The following is a 19,493-nucleotide window of genomic DNA, read 5'->3' on the forward strand; positions in this document are numbered from 1 at the left end:
AAAGTTCCTTTAGGAATTGTTGTAAAGCTGGTTTAGTGATGCTGAATTCTCTTAGCTTCTGCTTGTCTGTAAAGGTTTTAATTTCTCCATTGAGTCTGAATGAGATCCTTGTTGGGTAGAGTATTCTTGATTGTAGGTTTTTCTCTTTCATCACTTTAAATATGTCCTGCCACTCCCTTATGGCTTGCAGAGTTTCTGCTGAAAGATCAGCTGTTAACCTTATGGGGATTCCCTTGTATGTTATTTGTTGCTTTTCCGTTGCTGCTTTTAATATGTTTTTTTTGTATTTATTTATTTATTTATTTATTTATTTTGCGGTACACGGGCCTCTCACTGTTGTGGCCTCTCCCGTTGTGGAGCACAGGCTCCGGATGCGCAGGCTCAGCGGCCATGGCTCACGGGCCCAGCCGCTTCGCGGCATGTGGGATCCTCCCGGACCGGGGCACGAACCCATGTACCCTGCATCGGCAGGCGGACTCTCAACCACTGCGCCACCAGGGAAGCCCCTGTATTTAATTTTTGATAGTTTGCTTAATATGTATCTAGGCATGTTTCTCCTTGGATTTATCCTGTATGGGACTCTCTGTCCTTCCTAGACTTACTTGACTATTTCCTTTCCCATATTAAGGAAGTTTTCAACTATAATCTCTTCAAATATTTTCTCAGTCCCTTTCTTTTTCTCTTCTTCTTCAGGTATCCCTATATAATTCGAATGTTGGTGCATTTAATGTTGTCCCAGAGGTCTCTGAGACTGTCCTCAATTCTTTCCATTCTTTTTTCTTTATTCTGCTCTGCAGTAGTTATTTCCACTGTTTTATCTTCCAGGTCACTTATGCGTTCTTCTGCCTCAATTATTCTGCTACTGATTCCTTCTGGAGAATTTGTAATTTCATTTATTGTGTTTTTCATCATTGTTTGTTTGCTCTTTAGTTGTTATGGGTTCTTGTTAAACGTTTCTTGTATTTTCTCCATTCTCTTTCCAAGATTTTGGATCATCTTTACTGTCATTACTCTGAATTCTTTTTCAGGTAGACTGCTTATTTCCCCTTCACTTGTGTGGTCTGGTGGGTTTTTCCCTTGCTCCTTCATCTGCTGTGTATTTCTCTGTCTTCTCATTTTGCTTAACTTACTGTGTTTGGGGTCTCCTTTCTGAAGGCTGCAGGTTCATAGTTCCCGTTGTTTTTGGTGTCTGCCCCCAGTAGGTAAGGTTGGTTCAGTGGGTTGTGTAGGCTTCCTGATGGAGGGGACTGGTGCCTGTGTTCTGGTGGATGAGGCTGGATCTTGTCTTTCTGGTGGGCAGGATCACGTCCAGTGGTGTGTTTTGGGGTGTCTGTGAACTTATTATAATTTTAGGCAGCCTCTCTGCTAATGGGTGGGGTTGTGTTCCTGTCTTGCTAGTTGTTTGGCATAGGGTGTCCAGCACTGTAGCTTGCTGGTCGTTGAATGGAGCTAGATCTTAGTGTTGAGATGGAGATCTCTGAGCGAGCTTTCACCGTTTGATATTATGTGGGGTGAGGAGGTCTCTGGTGTACCTATTTCCTGAGCTCGGCTCTCCCACCTCAGAGGCACGAGCCTGACACCCAGCTGGAGCACCAAGACTCTGTCAGTCACCCAGCTGGTCTTGCTAAAGCCGGGCTGCCTGCAGCAGCCTGACCAATGGAATATTCATATTGGAAATGTTGCCATAGCACTGGGTGTTAGAGGAGATCTCCATCGCTCCATACCAGAAATAAAAAAGGATGGACAGCTCCAGCCTGAGAGGCTTGTCTGCTCACCCGCTGGGGTGGATGGGGGCTGGGATGGTGGGTTTATTTTTATTTATTTGTTTGTTTAGATTCTTTAGTTTGTTTTCCTGCCATCCCGAAGGGGGCAGTCATCAGCATTTGGGGAAGTGTTTTGATTTGTCTTCATGTTGGGAAAATACAAAGGTTAGGGGTTGATGTAATGCACAGGAGGGGCATGTGACAGGAATAAGCTTATTCAAGTCATTTCTGATTTGTGTTGGTTTTTTTAAATGCAATATTATTTTTACTCATTTTAAAGCATCCTTAGCGCCAAGAGGACTGTTTGGAAGGAGCCTCCCTTGTCTCCACTTTGATAAGAAAATTGCTCCTCCTGGGACAGCTGACTTCCCACTGCCTGTGATGGGTACAGGGTTGTTCAAAGTGCATGCTCCAAATTCAGCACTCCTTAGCTTCAGAGGGGATTTTGGCTTTAACAGTTATGTGGTTCATCTGTCTCAAACATTTGTTTTGACTCTAGCTCTTGCTTGCTTTACTTTTTTAAGCTTGGAAAGAACAAACCCAGAATAGTCTGGGCCTTCACTTCCAAATGGGGGTTTAGACAAAAGTTTAAAAAGGCACTTGCTTTGTAGCACTTGCCTTGGAACCCCCATGTGTGCCGGTAATCACCTCTATTCCCTCAGACTGCTGGTTGCCAGCCCCTATCCGGCAGGGCCTGTAAACCAGTGCCCCAGCCTTGCCAGGCCATCAGCCACGATTGGCATCTGTCCTGGCATCCCGTGTGCTCCAGGTTCCTTAAAGGCCACGTGCTCCATTCATTGGGTTTATGCTGCCCACCTGCTCAGGCTCAGTTTCTGTGGGTTCTTCGGGGGATGGGGAAGAGGGGACCTTGTCTGTGCCATGTTTGGGGTTCCCCGCCTCAGGCCCCCTCTGGTCCATTCTTACATTGACAGCTGGGAAATCCTGGGCAAGTGCTATAACTTCTCTGTGTTCCAGTTTCCTCCTTGTAAAATGGGCATAAAAAGAGGAGCTACCTGGCATGTAACAAGCTATTACTGAGTAGGGGCCATCTGTGGACTCCGTCTTTACAGCCGTCCACACTGGCAGGCCAACCCCAGTCCTATAATGCAGATGTTATGGCTTCATTTTTCAGGTGAGAAAATGGAGGCTTGTAGAAAGGCCAGCCTGTTTGTCTGATGACCCATAGCTGTTACATATCTGAGCAAATCAATTGGGACACCGATGCCAAAGCTTGTGCACTTTCTATGCTGCAAGCCCGTGTGCTTTTCTGCATGCTGAGGAATTCCATGGGCCCTGTCCCAAAGGATTCCCCTCTAGGAATAGCACTGTTTTTTCTGGTGAGGCTCAGGCTGACTCATCCTTGAGTGGGGCCAATAAAGTATTTCTGGGGAATAAACTCTTTCTATTAACTCACTGGGCCAGGTTATTGAGAACCCCTGCTCACCTTTGACTCCTCAGTTAATTAGAGAATTTGGGATCAAGTGCTTCCAAAATTTACCTGAATTCTTTATTAACTGAGTTAACACAGAGCTTATCAGCTCACAGGGGTCACACCTCACGTGGCTGGAAGAAAGGAAGGGGGTCTTAGATGAATACCAAACTTCAGTCAGACATAGAACATGAAGGGTCATCTCAGTTTGACAAACACAGGAGGAAGTAGCAAATGGGAAGGTAAACTTCACACTCTCCCTGGAGCCCAGCATTAAGCCCTGACCGGATTTGCTGCTCCCACAGGGCACTGCGTTGGTGGTCAGAGAAAGTGTGGCTCCAGAATAAAATTGAATGCTGTGTGAATGGGAAGAAGGAGCCTGAAGGCCAAGGAGGCTCACTAACTTCATGATCTGATTTCTTCCTGCCAGCCACACTGCATATTACAAGCAGGGCTGGAGCTTGGCTCCGCTGGCCAAGCTCCCAGGGCCAGGATAGCCGAGGTATGTCTGGAAAAGAGAGGGCCTTTGCCAAGGCAAGCATCTCCCATGCCAGGCAGACCAGCAAATAAGCTGCCTCTTGAAGTCCCTTCATCTGAATCCCCGAGGAGCCAAGGCTTGTTGAAGTACTAAGTGCAAACTCAGGAACTGCTGAGTGCCCGGTACTGAGAATATAGAGACAAATGTGCAGAAACCAAGTAGGCTTTCATCTTGTGTTCTAAAAAAAATGTTAATTGATGTTTTTCTGATCCTGAGAGTAATGTGTCTTAGTAAAAAAAAAAATTTAGAAAATTTAAACTGAATCACTCAATCTCTGGGGAGAAACCTTGATAGCATTTTATGGAATTGGATGTGTCTGCTAGCCAAGGAAAAGTGGGACTGGGAAAAAGGCCAGTTTTGTGAATCTTCTTAAAATAGGGTCCAGAATTTCATATTAAAATTTTTTCTTTAAGTTTTGATGGAGACTTTACTTGAAAAATGAAACTAAAGATTATGAAAATAAGTTTGTTATTCTACACTTAACAGCTCTTGTCATAATAATGGTCAAGGATACTTAGACCCAAGGCAAAAGTTTATTTGCTTTATTAGCATCTTTAAAATAGCAGTGCAGGGCTTCCCTGGTGGCGCAGTGGCTGGGAGTCCGCCTGCCGATGCAGGGGACACAGGTTCGTGCCCTGGTCCAGGAAGATCCCACATGCCGCGGAGCGGCTGGGCCTGTGAGCCATGGACGCTGAGCCTGCGCGTCCGGAGCCTGTTCTCTGCAACGGGAGAAGCCACAGCAGTGAGAGGCCCGCATACCTCCCCCCACCCAAAAAAAAACTAGCAGTGCATTAATTACTGAAATGAAAGAAGTAACTGAGTCCTGGGTAGGCAGCTTTTGGATGTGAATATTCCTGTTATAAGGTAACATTCTTTGCTTCATATTTTGCCTTTTTTTTTTTTAGGACAATAACAGAAAGGTCGTTTTTATGATGGTGCATTTTTCCCAAACACTTCTCTTGGTCTTTTAAATTTAAAGCCTTATCTTCTCAAGCATCTTAAAGTGTTATCATCCAAGGATAATTTTGACTTCTTCAACAGTTAACTGATCTAACTCTGCCAGATCCAGACTTAATCAGAGGCTTTGAGTGGTTTGAGCAGTTTCTGAGCATCACTTTCATTGATTTCATGAAAGCCTGCACCTTTGCAACAGGTTTTAGTAGATTTGCACTGCATCTGAGTTGGGTAATCGGATTCTACACTGTCTGGCAATCAGTGACAAAGGGTAGACAGTCTATTCACTGGTCCACATTCCCCGTCAGCTGAGAGCTGGTAATCATAAGTCTTGCAACAGTGCTGAAGGTAAGTTCTCCAAGCTAAAGTCAGTGTAAGCAATGATTGAGGCACAAAAGGAATCAGAGCCAAGGAGAAGCCTTGTCCTTAGAATCTCTCCCATGTACCTCCTGGTGGGGTACCATGTGCCTGGCGGAGGTAAAAAGCACCCTCCCCCCACTAGATCACTATTCCTGATGCTGTCTAAAGCCAGGGCACAGCTAGTTTAGCCACATCATACCAACATTCATCTTTTAAAGGTTCCCTGAGACTTCTTTGACTACAGGATGCCTGCCTGACTCTGGAGTGGGGGTGGAAGTGGGCTGGGGTGGTACCTAGCTCCATAGTGACCCTGTTTTTTAAGGTTATGCCCCAGGCAGGATCTAAAACCAAAGCAAAGGGGATGCTGATACTGCTTTGAGATTAAGTGCTCCCTGATGGGGGCAGCTATGCTGACTTTATAACCAGTAGTTAGAAAATTTTTCCTTTGGTTAGTAAGGATTTGAACAACATTTGTTAGCATGTGAGGGTTCCCCTCCCATTGCCTCTCCCCACCTAGGAACAAATGCCCAGTACTTTCCAGAAGCTCTCAGTGCCAGCAGCCTCATTTATAAAGAGTATTGTCTGAGGTCAGGTTCACCGGAGAAGAACCTGAGATGGGGATTCCTGGGCAAATGATTTACTGCAGAAATGCTCTTGGGAGAAAAGGAGTGAAGGGAACAGAATGGGGCAGAAGACAGGAGCAAACAGGGATGTGCTCTCAGCCTAATCCCACGGGGGCTCTGGAACATGAGTTGCACAGTACAGCTGGTCTCACCTTGAGGCAAAGGGGCAGCCTTTTGCACCCATGTCAATCATAGGCTGCAGAGGAAGGGTGTTATAACCTCCCAGGCAAAGCAGCTCCCATTCAGCCAGGGACTGGAAGTCATCTAGTAAAGGGGTTCTGGGTGCAGCACTTGTGCCATCCACACCAGCAGTCACAGTGTTTGCTGAAGCCCATGCTCTGGGGGCCTCTTTGCCTCATAGCTACAGTGAAGAGTGGAAAACGGAATTAAAGCCTTTCAGTCAAGGGGACTTACATAGCCACGGGAGGGCTGTTATGGTGCTGACAGGCGCAGAAGGGTGATCCATGACATTCCTCCCTGTCGCAGCGTCCGGGAGTGCGTGAGTCATGACCGTACACTGAGCGCTCTCATTCCTACGGAAGTCTTTGGTTTTCACTCTTTTTGCTTGTCCCCCACTCCAAGATCCAACCAGAATTCTGTCATTTCTATTACACTGAGTAGGGTGGAAGAGAGATGTGGAATAATGCAATAAATGCTGGTTTAAATGTTATTTCCTCACATTTTGGAATTAACAAAAATAAGGTAGTTCAGCAGTTCTCAGACAATCAAAAGCAGTCTTAGATCAAAGCTGAGTAAACAGAGGTCCCCTCAAGTTCCAGAGTAAATTTTTAAAGCCTAGTGAGTCCTTCACATCCATGTAAAGCCTGAAGAAGTCTTCGGGGTGATAAATCTTTGAGAACGGATAGACCTTTGACTTAAATTGAAAACCTCTCTCCTGGTTTGAAAGGGATTTCCAGTGAGATGTTGAGCTTTGGAACTGGGTTGAGTAATATAATTTATGTATATCCTGGGATGCTCTTGAGAGTAATTACACCAGAACGACAGACGTAAACCAAGACTGTCCCAGGGAGTTAAGGTCACCTAGGCTTGAGCTCGCTGCCTCTAATGCCCACAGGCCAGTTAGCTAGTATTTAGAGTAGCTTGTACTTGGGCCAATTGTGGACATTGCTTCTTGGGTGAGGAATTATAAGGAAGAGAAAGGTGACAAGAGGCCACCAACAGTGAATCATTAGGACCAATCTTTGGGCCATGCAGTTCGTAAGACAGCATTTGAGAAATTATTCACTGGTTTTCCTTATTGAGATTGCCGCTGCATGTTCTCAAGATTCCAAGAGCAGCCCCTCACGCTGCCCTGTAAATGTCTGTTTCTCTGCTGGAAGATGTTCCCCTTCTAAGCTGTGAGCTCTTCAAGGACAGGGACTAATGTCATTCAGATCTGTGTCCTCAGTGCTGATCGTGGGAGGTGATGTGATGACTCAGCCACTCAATGGATGCTCAGGGTCTGTTCCAAATCCTGTGCCATGCCCATATTAGATATGCAAACTTACCTGCTACCCACGAGTGTTTGGGGCAAGATGGGTGAAGGAAACCTTGGAGGAAGGGCTGAGGAAAGGTGTTCCTGACAGTGGGAACAATTAGGCAAAAGTGTGGAAAGTGTGGAAATGAGACCAAGAAAAGGATATTTGTAGAATAGTGACATATGTGCTCAGAGAGGTAGGGGCCAAATGGATGCCAGTGTTAAGATTTTGAGTTTTATTATATTCATAATGGAGAGAGGCATTTTAAGAAGAGTCCTCAAGAAACCTGTAGAATGGACCAAAAAAAGGCAAACTCATAGCAGTGGCTCCCAAAGCATTGCACAGTGGAACACTTACTGTATCACCTATCATGAATTGAAAATGCTTATCTCAGGCCCCACAATCTCAGAGTATACTCAGGGTCTACTCAGACCACTGGGGCATGGCCTGGGAATCTGTATTTTTTAAGGTGCTCCCAAACCAATTTTAATGCAGAAGGTCCCAAGTCCACATGAGGGATGCTGACTAAGGTCACAGAGAACCGTTAGAAAACTTAACAGTCACTGAGATCACTTATCCCCATTAGATATCTAGATTGGATGCTGAAAGATAAGCTACAGTTCCCTTTTATATTTATATATCTCCTATGTTTTATTTCGTTGTATTTCGGGTTGTTTCTGTTGCTGTTTCTTTGTTGCTATTTTCTAAATAAAGTTTTATTGATGTTTAGAAAACAGACAAAAGTACACAAATCATTAGGCGCCCAGCTCAGTGAATTTTCACAATGATCACACCTGAGAACATCCCCAGCACCCCGAGAACTCCCTTCCACTTGCCACCCGCCAATTATTATCTTGACTTCTAATCCCACAGATGAGTTATTTGTTTTTTGTCATTTCTACTTTTTGTGTTTGATAATGTTCATAATATATTAGTGTAATAGTATATGTGTATAACATATAACTAAGTAGGTATGTTGTGGTAAGTGCTCACATTTTTTTTTTTTTTCTGATTAGACAACTTAAACTTTTTTTATTTCACCCATCTACCTGGAAGTGTGGGTCTGGGCTGAGGTGCAGGTCTTGGAAATTGGAGGAGGGAGCATGGGTGACATTTCAGAGCCAGAATCCACACAGGTTGGTTCCTTTTGGCTGCCATTGTGTGTTGCAGAGTTGCCAAGGCCCTCGAGAAGATCAGGGCCTTGGTAGGGGAAGGAGATAGGTTTTAGAGTCAGTCAAGAATGACCTTGGGGGCTTCCCTGGTGGCGCAGTGGTTGAGAGTCTGCCTGCTGATGCAGGGGACATGGGTTCGTGCCCCAGTCCAGGAAGATCCCACATGCCGCGGAGCGGCTAGGCCCGTGAGCCATGGCTGCTGAGACTGCACGTCCGGAGCCTGTGCTCCACAGCGGGAGAGGTCACAACAGTGAGAGGCCCGCGTACCACAAAAAAAAAAAAAAAAGAATAACCTTAAGGAAGTCACATGACCTCATTGAACTCCAGCACCCCAGCTTCTAGACATTCAGCCAGTGCTAGTTCTGTTCTGTGCCTTCTCCTTTTCCCAAATCTGAAAACATTCTGTCTCCCCTCAGAAGTCTTGATTTGGCCTCAGTGAGTCAGAGAGGCCCTGTGGGTTATGAAGGGCCTCCTGCTTTCCATTGACTTTGGTTGTAAACCATGTGTGCAGGTGGAAAGATGGCAGCTCCCCGTGGCCCCTTTCCTGGTTTTCTCGAGCCTGTCTGTAGAGTCCACCCAGGCCAGCTATGCTGGGAACCCTCTCCTTGCCCTTGCACCTACCCCCACCCTGGGAAGGCTTGCTGAGGGTGCAGCTCAGCCCTCATTGCTTCATGCTGTAGAAAGAATCCCTGTGTTTTCCTTGGTGCGATTTTCTTAGCGTTTATTTTTCCTCAACTAGTAAGGTTTTGAAAGGCAAGATTAGGGTGTGAGCCAGAAAGGCGACTTGGATGCCTTTTAATGCAAACCTAAGGAGGCATCCAGCTCACGTGTGGGCTGTCCCGTTTCACCAGGAGAGCACCGGGGTTCAGAGCCAAAGGGTTGCTTAAGAATGAAGAGTGTTCTTACTAATAAGAACCTGCTGTATAAAAAAAAAAAAAAAAGAATAAAATTCAAAAAAAATAATAATTGCTTTAAAAAAATCACATTTTTAACTCTTTTTATCCCTACATCTTCCAAACTTTTTGACCCCAAAACCCTTTTTTAAAATGTAATACCCACAGAACTAATGTTTTACGGAACACAGTTAGGGAAACTCTGATATACAATAACAAACATGATTAAAAAAAAAAAAAAAAGAATGAAGAGTGGTTTTGTCCTCTGCACCGTCTTCCCAGAGAACCTCTGGCAAGGGTGGCAGGGCAAGTGGGCAGTCAGAGGAGGACGGGGACTTGGCCTGTCAGAGGCTCCTCATTCCAGCACAGCCAACAGTGGCTGTTGTCTGAGAACTTCCCTAAAGCAGGACCATGTCTGCTGAAGCCTGGATTTGCCTGCCTGGGGCTCCTCCACACACCTGTCCTGGTGCAGCCGGCCCATCTGTTGGTACTTTTTGTCTTTCAGGAGGAAATGGGCATTTCCTGTGAACTGCTGGAATCGGACTTCCTCAAATGCAGTGTGGGATTCCCTTTCATGAGGTCGAAGTCGAAGGTAAGGGGCAGGGACGGGGCACTTCCTTGGCAGCACCCCCGGCCCTTCCCACCAGCCACTCATTCTGCAACTGCCTCCCCGAGGTTTCGTCCACACCCCACTGCAGCAGGGTGGCCAGCAAAGCCCTGCCTGGGCACAGCCAGCCCTGTCCATGGCCATCTCCAAATCTGTTCCGGGGGGCCGTGGACACGTGGTCCTTCCCCTTGATCCATGTGACATACCGCAGATGTGAGACACACGCCACGGCCTTTGTACTTTGTCAATCACCATCTGGTTGGCCTCTTAACATTTTATTTTCTGGGACATCCCATGCCACTTTGAGTCCCTGGGACAACATAGGAGAAGATGTGGTCTGGGCTAGTGACCTACAGTCCTGGCTGTCACCCCCCGGGAACTCACAGTTTTTTGAAGAGGCCTCTTAAAATATAAATAATTGTATTGCACTTCATTTTTTCAGAAAAGTACAAGAAAGTACAGTCACTTTGGTATTTATAAGGAGCCAAATTTTCTAAGCGCAAACAATAATATGGCTTAGCATATTTGGAGATTCATGGAACATTCTAGTATGTGCCATCACTATAAAGAGATGCAAAGACATAGAAGATGTGATTTTTGGAGGTAAAACTAGACTCTAGAAGACCAGTTCTGCCTTTTTAAATGGAAGCTGTTTTCCCTGCTGTGGTTTGAAGGAAATTTTATATTCCTTTGTCTACCTTTTTTCCCTTCCTAAAAAAAAAAAAAAAGAAAGTTTAATCCTTTTATCCTGCCTATGTCGTAGAATTGGATCATTTTAATCTCTAAGGCTTTTTGGTCTCAGTACATAGGAGCTGTTTTGCAAACCAGTTGTGAGAATGTTCTAGTAAGGAAGATTTGCTCATTTCTTAGCAAATCACTTGAATCCCTCCACCTCGTTGAATGTACCTGCTCCAAACTGTGGTGGCTCTTACATCTGTGATTCCTCAGCCTTTTTTCTGGCTCTGATCCTCATTCTGTCCACATTCATCCCAGGAGAAGGGAAGCCCCAAGTGGTGGCTGTCCTCAGAAAAACTGGCAGAATATGGGCCAAGTCCTGTGAGATTCCAGGTAGGGTGAGGATGCAGGAGGAGGACCCTGAATGCTGGGCATCATTGCCTGTAGTAAAATATGGCACGCACATGCACACACACACACACACACACACACAAATTTTATTGACATCTTTTGAGCAACAGGAAATAGACTTAATTGAAACAGTTTAAAAGTAGCCATTTTGGGGCCTCCCTGGTGGCGCAGTGGTTGAGAGTCCGCCTGCCGATGCAGGGGATACGGGTTCGTGCCCCGGTCTGGGAGGATCCCATATGCCGCGGAGCGGCTGGGCCCGTGAGCCATGGCCGCTGGGCCTGCGCGTCCGGAGCCTGTGCTCCGCAACGGGAGAGGCCGCAACAGTGAGAGGCCCGCATACCGCAAAAAAAAAAAAAAAGTAGCCATTTTGGGCTTCCCTGATGGCGCAGTGGTTGAGAGTCCGCCTGCCGTTGCAGGGGACATGGGTTCGTGCCCCGGTCTGGGAGGATCCCACATGCCATGGAGCGGCTGGGCCCGTGGGCCATGGCCGCTGAGCCTGCGCGTCCAGAGCCTGTGCTCTGCAACAGTGAGAGGCCCGCATACCGCAAAAAAAAAAAAAAAAAGTAGCCATTTTGTTGTAAAATCCAGCCTCCCTCCCTCAAACCTGAGGTGCGTCTTGCTAGTTTTAAAGATATTTTAAAAGGAAAACTTATCATTGCAGATGGATCCAGGATCACTTCCCATAAAGAGAAAGTGAATAAATGAATACAATGAAAATAAAGTAATCTTGACTTATGGGGCCTTAAATTTTGTTAAAATTCATTCTCTCTCAAAATAGTCACAGAGCCAACAGAAGTATGGATGTTGGATGTTGGATTTTTTTTCCAGCTTGGTAATGTCACTGCCTTCCTCCACATACAGAAGTGAAGGCCTATAGCAAGGCTAGTCCTGGAGGCAGGGCTCTGGGGGTGAGTCCCTGGAGAAAGCCCCAGAAGCGACCCAGCAGGGATGGCGCTCCCTCTATCCACAGCCCGGCTTGTCCTGCCCTGCCCTCAGACCCTGTGGGTCATCAGGCTCCAGACCACCTGCTAAGCCTCATGACCACACTATCTGCTTACTTCGCTGGCCGTATGTTTCTGTCTCTCATGACCAGCCTGCCCGGTTCCTGACCTTCTGTTCTCCCAGGCCTCTGGCTCTCATTTTGGCTTTGTGCCCAAATCTTTTGCTTCTTACCTCACTTTGATCTTTAGAGGGTTTAATTCAGATCTCCTGCCAGTTCAGACTCTCTGCTGCAATGAGACCCTTGACTTTCCCTTCCTTTGGGTCCTCCAGCTCTGTTTCCTGTCCTGTCTCCATGCCCCACCCTCACTGTAAGCTGACAGGTCTCACTGCAACAGAAATTTCTGTCTAGAAAGGGATGTCCAGCATCCACTCTAGTTGATGGTCCAATGTCATGATCCAGCGTTCATTACTTTCAGGTAGCATTCAGTTCAGTAGAATCCAGTGTTGCAAAGTTAGACCATTGCCTAGAATTCGTCATAAAGGAACGAAATGATGTCATAAAGGAACAAATATTTAGATGTTAAATAAGTCATAGACTCTCAGAACTTGATGGAATTTAAGGATCATTTTGTCCACCCTCTTCTTTTTTATTGAAATGCAAAGAGATCGAGTATCTTGGCCAAGATCACATAGTTTGTGGTAGAGCCTGGCTCTATAAGCCCTACCCGAGGGGTCCTTCCTGATTCCCACACTTGCCCGGTGTGTATGTGGTGAAAACCATTTGCTTGGACCAGTGTTCCCCGAATCACAGGGTGCCCACCACTGGGAGTACCTGAGATGATTTTGGATGGCTCATGAGATGATTTTAGGTGATACATGGACATAGCACTAAACCACGTTGACTCTAACAGTGAGAAATTTATTACCTTTTCAACACTCTTTCAATCCTAACTTTTTGTGGGAGAAATTCTCTGGTAGCTCTACAATATCTCTAACACCTCCCTATCAGTCATTAATCTCCCTTTTATCAAAATAGAGCAGACCTTAGGCCCAGAGCCTTCAGCAGGCAACAGAATTCAACACCCCTTTGTTTCCGTTATGTTTATTTTTATGATGACCTCCTCTTTATGGCAAGTGATCCTGGATTCCCATCTGTGATAGTGATATAAATTCTTCTCTTTAAAATAGTCTTTAAACAGCAAGAGTGAGGCAGTAAAAATACAAAGTACATATCACAGGTGATATGATAAGCAGATGTAGCAAAAAACTGGGATGATGGTGTGTGAGTGAAATTTAGGAAGTCCTGGTTTAAGAGTTCAAGCGTATCGCTTCCTAACGAAAACCTCAGTTGCTGAAAAGGACAGCGTGCCTCTCGCCAGAGTGGGCTCTGGGTTTTATTGCTAAAGTTGTATCTCTGGCCTGACCATCAGAGAGAAATGCACACAGAATAAAGCTTGCCGTGCAAATGAGCAACCAGAGGTCATAAACTGCAGAAGATTGTAGTGTTTAAGTTTGGAATGCTGGCTGATGCCAAATGTCACTTTCTTCTCCCATAGTATGAATTCAGCGTGATCTTTGATACAAGCCACCTGTCTGGGGAAGAGGAAGTTCTTAGCTTCATCGTTACTGCTCAGAGGTAAGGGGGATTTAAATTTTTTCCAAAGATGAAAGATTTATGGGACCAAGAAAGGTCATGCCCTGGTCATGCTTTGATGATGATGCCCAAAACGCCGAGGAGGAAGGAACTGCTCAGTGATAAAGCCCCAAACCGCTGCATAGAATCGGGTCTCTCAAGGATGGTGCTTGTCTAGTTCCGCTTGTGCAGACACCAGCTCAGAGAGAGCTGGGAAGGACTAGGGGTTCATCCAGTCAGAGGTAAATGATTTTACAGCTGAGGAGAGACAGGCCTGGAGTGGTCAGGATTCCAGCCCAAGCTTGTGTGGTTGGTTAGTTCACAAGTGTCCTCTGTGGTCAGTGGCTTCTCATGCATGTATCCCAGCATCCCTTGATGCGAGGACAGGGCCCCTGCAGCCTGAGGGCCTGGCCAAGCCTGTTGGTGGAGGCCCCCAAGAGATGGTCCTCAAGAGAGGGCTTGTCCTAGGAGCTGAGTGGACAGATAGGGAAGGGGACAGTGCAGTAGTGATGTCTTCCCTCAGGACTGTGCTCCTGCCTCTCTCTCTCCAGTATAGCCAAGCGTGCTTGAGAGAGACTCTGGGGTCGTAAGCTGCCTCCACAAGCCAGAATCCACACGTGCCTTGAAGTACCATCTGGGTAGCCCTTGGCCGATAGCTGGGCTGGAAGGAGAGGTATTTAGGTGGGTGAATAGGGAGATACAAGCTTTGACTGCATAGGTTGGATACCCAAGGCAGCCTTTTTATTTGAATTTTTATTTGGAAATGATTTTAAACTTAACAGAAATGTTGCAAAGAATAGTGCAAGGAACTCCTGTACACCCTTCACCCAGGTTCACTCAGCCTTGACGTGCTGCCTCATTTAGTTTATCATTCTCTTTCTATGTATGATGTTTTCCACTTAACCATCTGAAAGTAAGTTGCAGATGTCATGCCTCTTTACCCAAAAGTGTCTCCATGTGTTTCCTAAGAATGAGGCCATTCTCTAAAATAACCCCAGTATAGTTATAAAATTCAGGAAATTTAACACTGATACAATGCTATTATCTAATCTCTAGTCCATGTTCCAGTTGTCCCCAAAATGACTTTGTAGCCACTTTTTTACTGGTCCAGAGTCTGATCAAGGATCAGGCATTCAGTTATCATGTCTTATCTCTAGTTGCCTTAATCTCCAAGACAAACTTTCATGCCAAGGGATCTGAATCTATCCCAGAGGTGGTCTGGAGATCTGAACCAAACACTGTGAAGCCCAAGGTCAGGCAAGATCCACAGAAAAAAAGGTGAGATAACAAAATCAGGAACCTCATGGCTAATGGAGGCCGGGAAAATGGAAGGCCAGACACTAGATGAGCAGACCATGAAACCAGGGGCTGCAAGTCAACCAGAGAAAGGCGATTGTGCAGCCACAGGTTAGCATGCGGCCAAGACTGGAGACCCACTGAATCCGGGGTGCAGAGCGAGGCAAGGGGCTAAGCGTTGTAAAACTAAGGCCCCCACCCACATGGTCACCTCTGAAATGAGGGCGCTCAACCCAAGACTTCCTCCAAGGAGGACTGCACCCTTGGGCACTAGGAAGGCGCTCCTGGTCCCACATTCTGAGAGAGAAGGTCATCTCCCGGACTTTTCAGATGAGCCCCATGGTGCAAGATAACAGGTGCCGGCTCAGCCATCTATCTGACCCCCAGGTAGAGCAAGGGATCCTGCTCTGGACCACTGCTCTCAACCCCATTCATGTCCATCAAGTGTAAAGCACTGAGCAGAAGCTGAGAGGGAGCAGGGATGAATGGGAGAGAGTCTTCCATCTCAAACCTCATCAAGACAGGGTCAGTCTAGAGACAGAGGCAGACACGGCTCAGTGCAGGAAGTAGGGCAGAGCAGCCCAGGGCAGGCACTGTCCCTCACTCGTTCTACAAACCTTGGAGCACTTACTACGACCAGCCACGGTGTGAGACAAGGGGAGATACAGCAGGGACCAAAGTTAGTAAAAGCCCTTCTCTTGGGCTCCTACAGTCGCTTCAAGCCTCAAATCAAATTCACAAATCCATAATCAAAGTGTCTCCTGTCCCATGAAATAATCAAAACTTGATTTCAAGTTAAGGCTTCCTCCCCTCTGCCAGGGCAAGGCTGCAGGAGGGAAGCCTTTCTCTGGGAATAGTCTAGCTTTCCTGCAGTGGTGCTTCTACTGGCCTTCTCCCCCTTTTCCTGAGAGCCCCCCAGGCTCACAGCAGGGGTTGTGAGAGGTAAAAGGCAAACAGGAAAGGTCTTACTTACCAGGCACTGCTGCAGGCACTCACTCAGTCTGGGTATGCAGAGCTGGCTCCTCCCCTTTGGGGACCCCCTCCACCCTCCCACTACTCTGGAGGCTCACCTGTGCTTCCTCCCTCACCACATCTTCCAACCTCAGCCTCTAGGCAGCCAAAGATGCCTTCAGTTCCTGCTGCCGAGACAGTGCCCCGAGACAGGACCAAAGGTGACCCTACCCTGGCTCTTGCTTGTAGATCCCACTCAGGAATCTTTGCCCTGACAGTCTCTGGAAAGGCAGGTGATCCTTGTGGAGTCAGGAGGGGAAAGCCAGCAGCCCCCTCCCCTTAAGTTTCCTGGGCCTGCATCTGACTGTCCTGATCAAGGTCCTCTGAAGCTTAAAAGGCAGTCACCCTCCCCTGACCACAAACCATTTTCTCCAAAATCTGTCTCCAAGAATCCTCCTTTCCCGACTCTGTTACATCCTTGACATTATAGTTTGGGTTGTTGCCACCAGACATAGTAAATCCTGGTTTAGTGCTTTCCTCTGAATTTTGGCATCTATTACGCCTCAGCCAAAACTTGGATTTTAACACCCTGTCGTACTCACCCCAGCCTGAGTGATTCTTGAATTTTCACAAAAACACCAATTAGTCAAAGGTTAGACTAAGATTCTTCCCAAGTGCTGAATCTTTCAACATCACCCTTGGTCCATTCTTGCCTCTTACTAATTAATGGCTTTGCCCGCAAAGCCTGAAGTCACTGGGCATTTGGGAGGTTCAGGTCAGGCCCCAACATATACAACCCAACAGTAGACAGCAGCAGGACTGGTGGGGCAAACACTTAACGAGGTTTTGTTTTATTTTTTCACTGGAGTCCTTCCTCAGTCTCGGTGTTATTTAAAACTCACAGAATTAAGATTAATTTTCCTTTGGGAACCACTGTGAAGCTGGAAGGATACATTTTCAGAGCCCCTCAATCCACCACCACTGTAGCATATTTTTGCGTTTAATGCTGCTTTCTCTATTTTTTTTTTAGCATTTTCCTTAATATTTTAGAGAATGTTCTTGTCTTAAAAATGAGAGCACAGCACGTCACAGTGGTTGTTTGACCCTCTTTACCTTGTGTTGTCATATCCAACCTCCACTCCAAAGGTGATGACTTTCTGGCCTTTAGTTCAGCACTAGTGGGACTTAACAAACACTAATTATATCCTACATATTGCAGTAGGACATGCAAACCAGATGGAAATAAGAACCACAGTGAATGTTAAAATACAGCCCAGCAATCCCCCAACTCCTGCACAACTTTCCAGTGCAGCATGGCTCCCACTGTCTGTCAGGGTAGCATTGCCACGGGAATAATAGCATTTCAACACAGATGACAATTGTCTGAGCTTGCCAGCTTTGAAATCATGCAAGACGTGATTTTTTATTCACACTATTTTCAATATCACATCATTCATGTTTACATAAAGCATGGCTGTGATCTAATAGAAACGCAAAGCATAGAGAAGGTAGACTTTGTTCCCACTGCTAGAATCCAAGAAGGGCTTCACTGGGGAGGTGGCATTTACACAGAGGAGTCTGTTTTGGGGCTGAAGAAGCCTAGGCACAGTGGTGCATGGCACAGCCTACTCTGTCACACCCATGTGACTGGTGGGCATTGAAGAGTGTTGGGGATTCCTGACCATCTCAGAGGAAGGGTGGGGGACATACAAGGGCAGTAGAAGGAAGATGAGGCTGAAAGAGGAGATTGGGCTGCGCCACGGAGGGCCTTGACAGCCTCAACTGCATTCCCCAGGCAGTGGGGAGCCACTGAAAGTTTTTGAAGAGGGGAGTGATACAATGCAATGGCTTGCCCACAGAGCACAAGACTGTTGGACTTAATAAAGGGGGGCAGATGCTTATTCCAACCTGAAAATTATTCTGCTGTTCCTAGGATCCACAGAAAACTCACCATTGTTGGGCAGATCTATCAGTGTGCTGTCTGGGTCTCTCAACACCTGGAGCAGCTGATATTCATGGGAAGGAACATTTGGGCAGGAAATATGACATGGAAGAGACTTTTCCTTGTCAAAAAGAGGAAACTCCACCTACTTCCCAATCCCATTTAGGGCTAATCAGAGGTGTCAAAGAAGGGGAGCAAACAACACAATGGCAGAAACTTTATCTACTAGAATCTCATGTCCATAGACCAGTGGTGTTCTGATCTTAGGAGCCCATTGGAATCACCTGGGAGCCTTAAAAACTACCGATGCCTGGTCCACCCTACAGGGATCCTGATCTAATTTGTCTGGGGTGAGATCTGGGCATTGGGATTTTTTTAAAGGTTCATCAAGTGATTACTCTGTATAGTCCCTTACTCTATACTGGGCACATTTTCACTCAACACACATCTGTTAAGCACCTACTATTTGCCAGATGCAGTGCTGAGCATATAAGAAAACGCTAATAACTTAATTAAAGAACATCCCTTTATGTACATTAATATTTCTATATAGCATTAGGGAACACCTAGTACTGGTCGCTTAAATAATTAAATATCAGAATCTTCTAATTTCTTGAATCACAGATGTTTAGGAAGCAGAATAATTCAGGCACCCATTTCTCTGCAGACTTTGGTGAAAATCTGGTCTTACTGTCCCAGAGGGCACCCACAGCACCTGATTCCCTACTGTGATGGAAAGATCCTTAAAGCTCCTTATCTTGAAAGCCACAGTTAGAATACCAATCGTCCTTTTCTTCCCGTCACCACCCTTTGAAGATCTCTTGCCTACTTGTGGATTTAGGAGGATAGAAAGTTGAGACTAAACAGTTTCTCAAGAGCTCCTGTCTCAGCAGCCTGGCTCTGCAGACCATGGGAAGCATCCCAAGTCACGAGCTTGCAGAATAACTGGGGGCCTTTTGATGTTCAGCCTCTTTATCTCAACTTTGCAACTTCACTCAGTCTGGAGCGGTCACCCGATGACAGATGAGACTGTTGGGCCAGAGCTGCCAGCGGCCACAGGTGGCTGGACAAATGGCAGGGCACGGGGTGGTGCTTCCATCAGGAACCAATTACTCATAACTGGTGGGATGCTGGGTGAGGGGAGGGAGCAGGCCCGGACGTTGCCATCCTCCCATCCATTCAGGAGTCACCTCTGGTTTGCTCTGAGCAGTGATTGTACAGCTTTTATTGTCCCCCCTGGGAAAGGAAGGGCAAGGAAGTGAGGCCAGGTGGGCACCTGATCCTGCTGCTTCTGTAAACTGTGATGGATTCACCCCATATGCGGAAGACAGATGAGGAGTCAGGGGTCAGAGTCACAGAGCACCATTGTTTCAGAACAATAGGAGAGAGGAGGAGAGGGGATGTGAGCTATTGAAGTATGGTTGCATTCAGCACTCACTGGTGGGGAGAGGAAGGCAGTGGGGGCGGAGGGAGGGCAGGGAGCCGGCAGGAACTCTGCACAGGTTCAGGGAATGATGGGTGGGGAGTGGTCCGGATGAGCTGTGTCCAAACCTCAGCGGGTCTTGGGGACTCCTATGTTCCACCCCTGGAGGGTGAACTTAGCTTTCAACTGGGACCCTGTGTTCACTCTGTGTGGTAGAACCAAGTATAGGTGCTGGGTTCAGCACCATGTACCCAGTAGCCATGCTTTTTCCCAAGGTGGTTGCTTCCCTACAATAATGATCACAATTCATATTTGAAATTTCATAAAGTAGTGAAGGGAAACTAGGTCTTCTCTCTCCTCCTTTTCCTCCTCCTCCTCCCTTCCTCTCCTCTTCCTTCTCCCC

The 19,493-nt window shown here is 46.6% G+C and overlaps 1 protein-coding gene across 1 annotated transcript in view; it reads left to right on the forward strand.

Annotated features, from left to right (window-relative positions):
* The window catches only part of ITGA9 (integrin subunit alpha 9), a 363,172-nt gene that overhangs the window by 270,735 nt on the left and 72,944 nt on the right, over window positions 1-19,493 (forward strand). The window contains exons 19-20 of the mRNA XM_060108991.1: window positions 9,716-9,802; window positions 13,402-13,481. Of these exons, the coding sequence (XP_059964974.1) occupies window positions 9,716-9,802; window positions 13,402-13,481 (167 nt within the window). The remainder of the gene's footprint in view (window positions 1-9,715; window positions 9,803-13,401; window positions 13,482-19,493) is intronic.

The sequence above is a fragment of the Mesoplodon densirostris genome, chromosome 10 (genome assembly GCF_025265405.1).
Source record: "Mesoplodon densirostris isolate mMesDen1 chromosome 10, mMesDen1 primary haplotype, whole genome shotgun sequence".
In the NCBI taxonomy this organism is placed as follows: domain Eukaryota; kingdom Metazoa; phylum Chordata; class Mammalia; order Artiodactyla; family Ziphiidae; genus Mesoplodon; species Mesoplodon densirostris.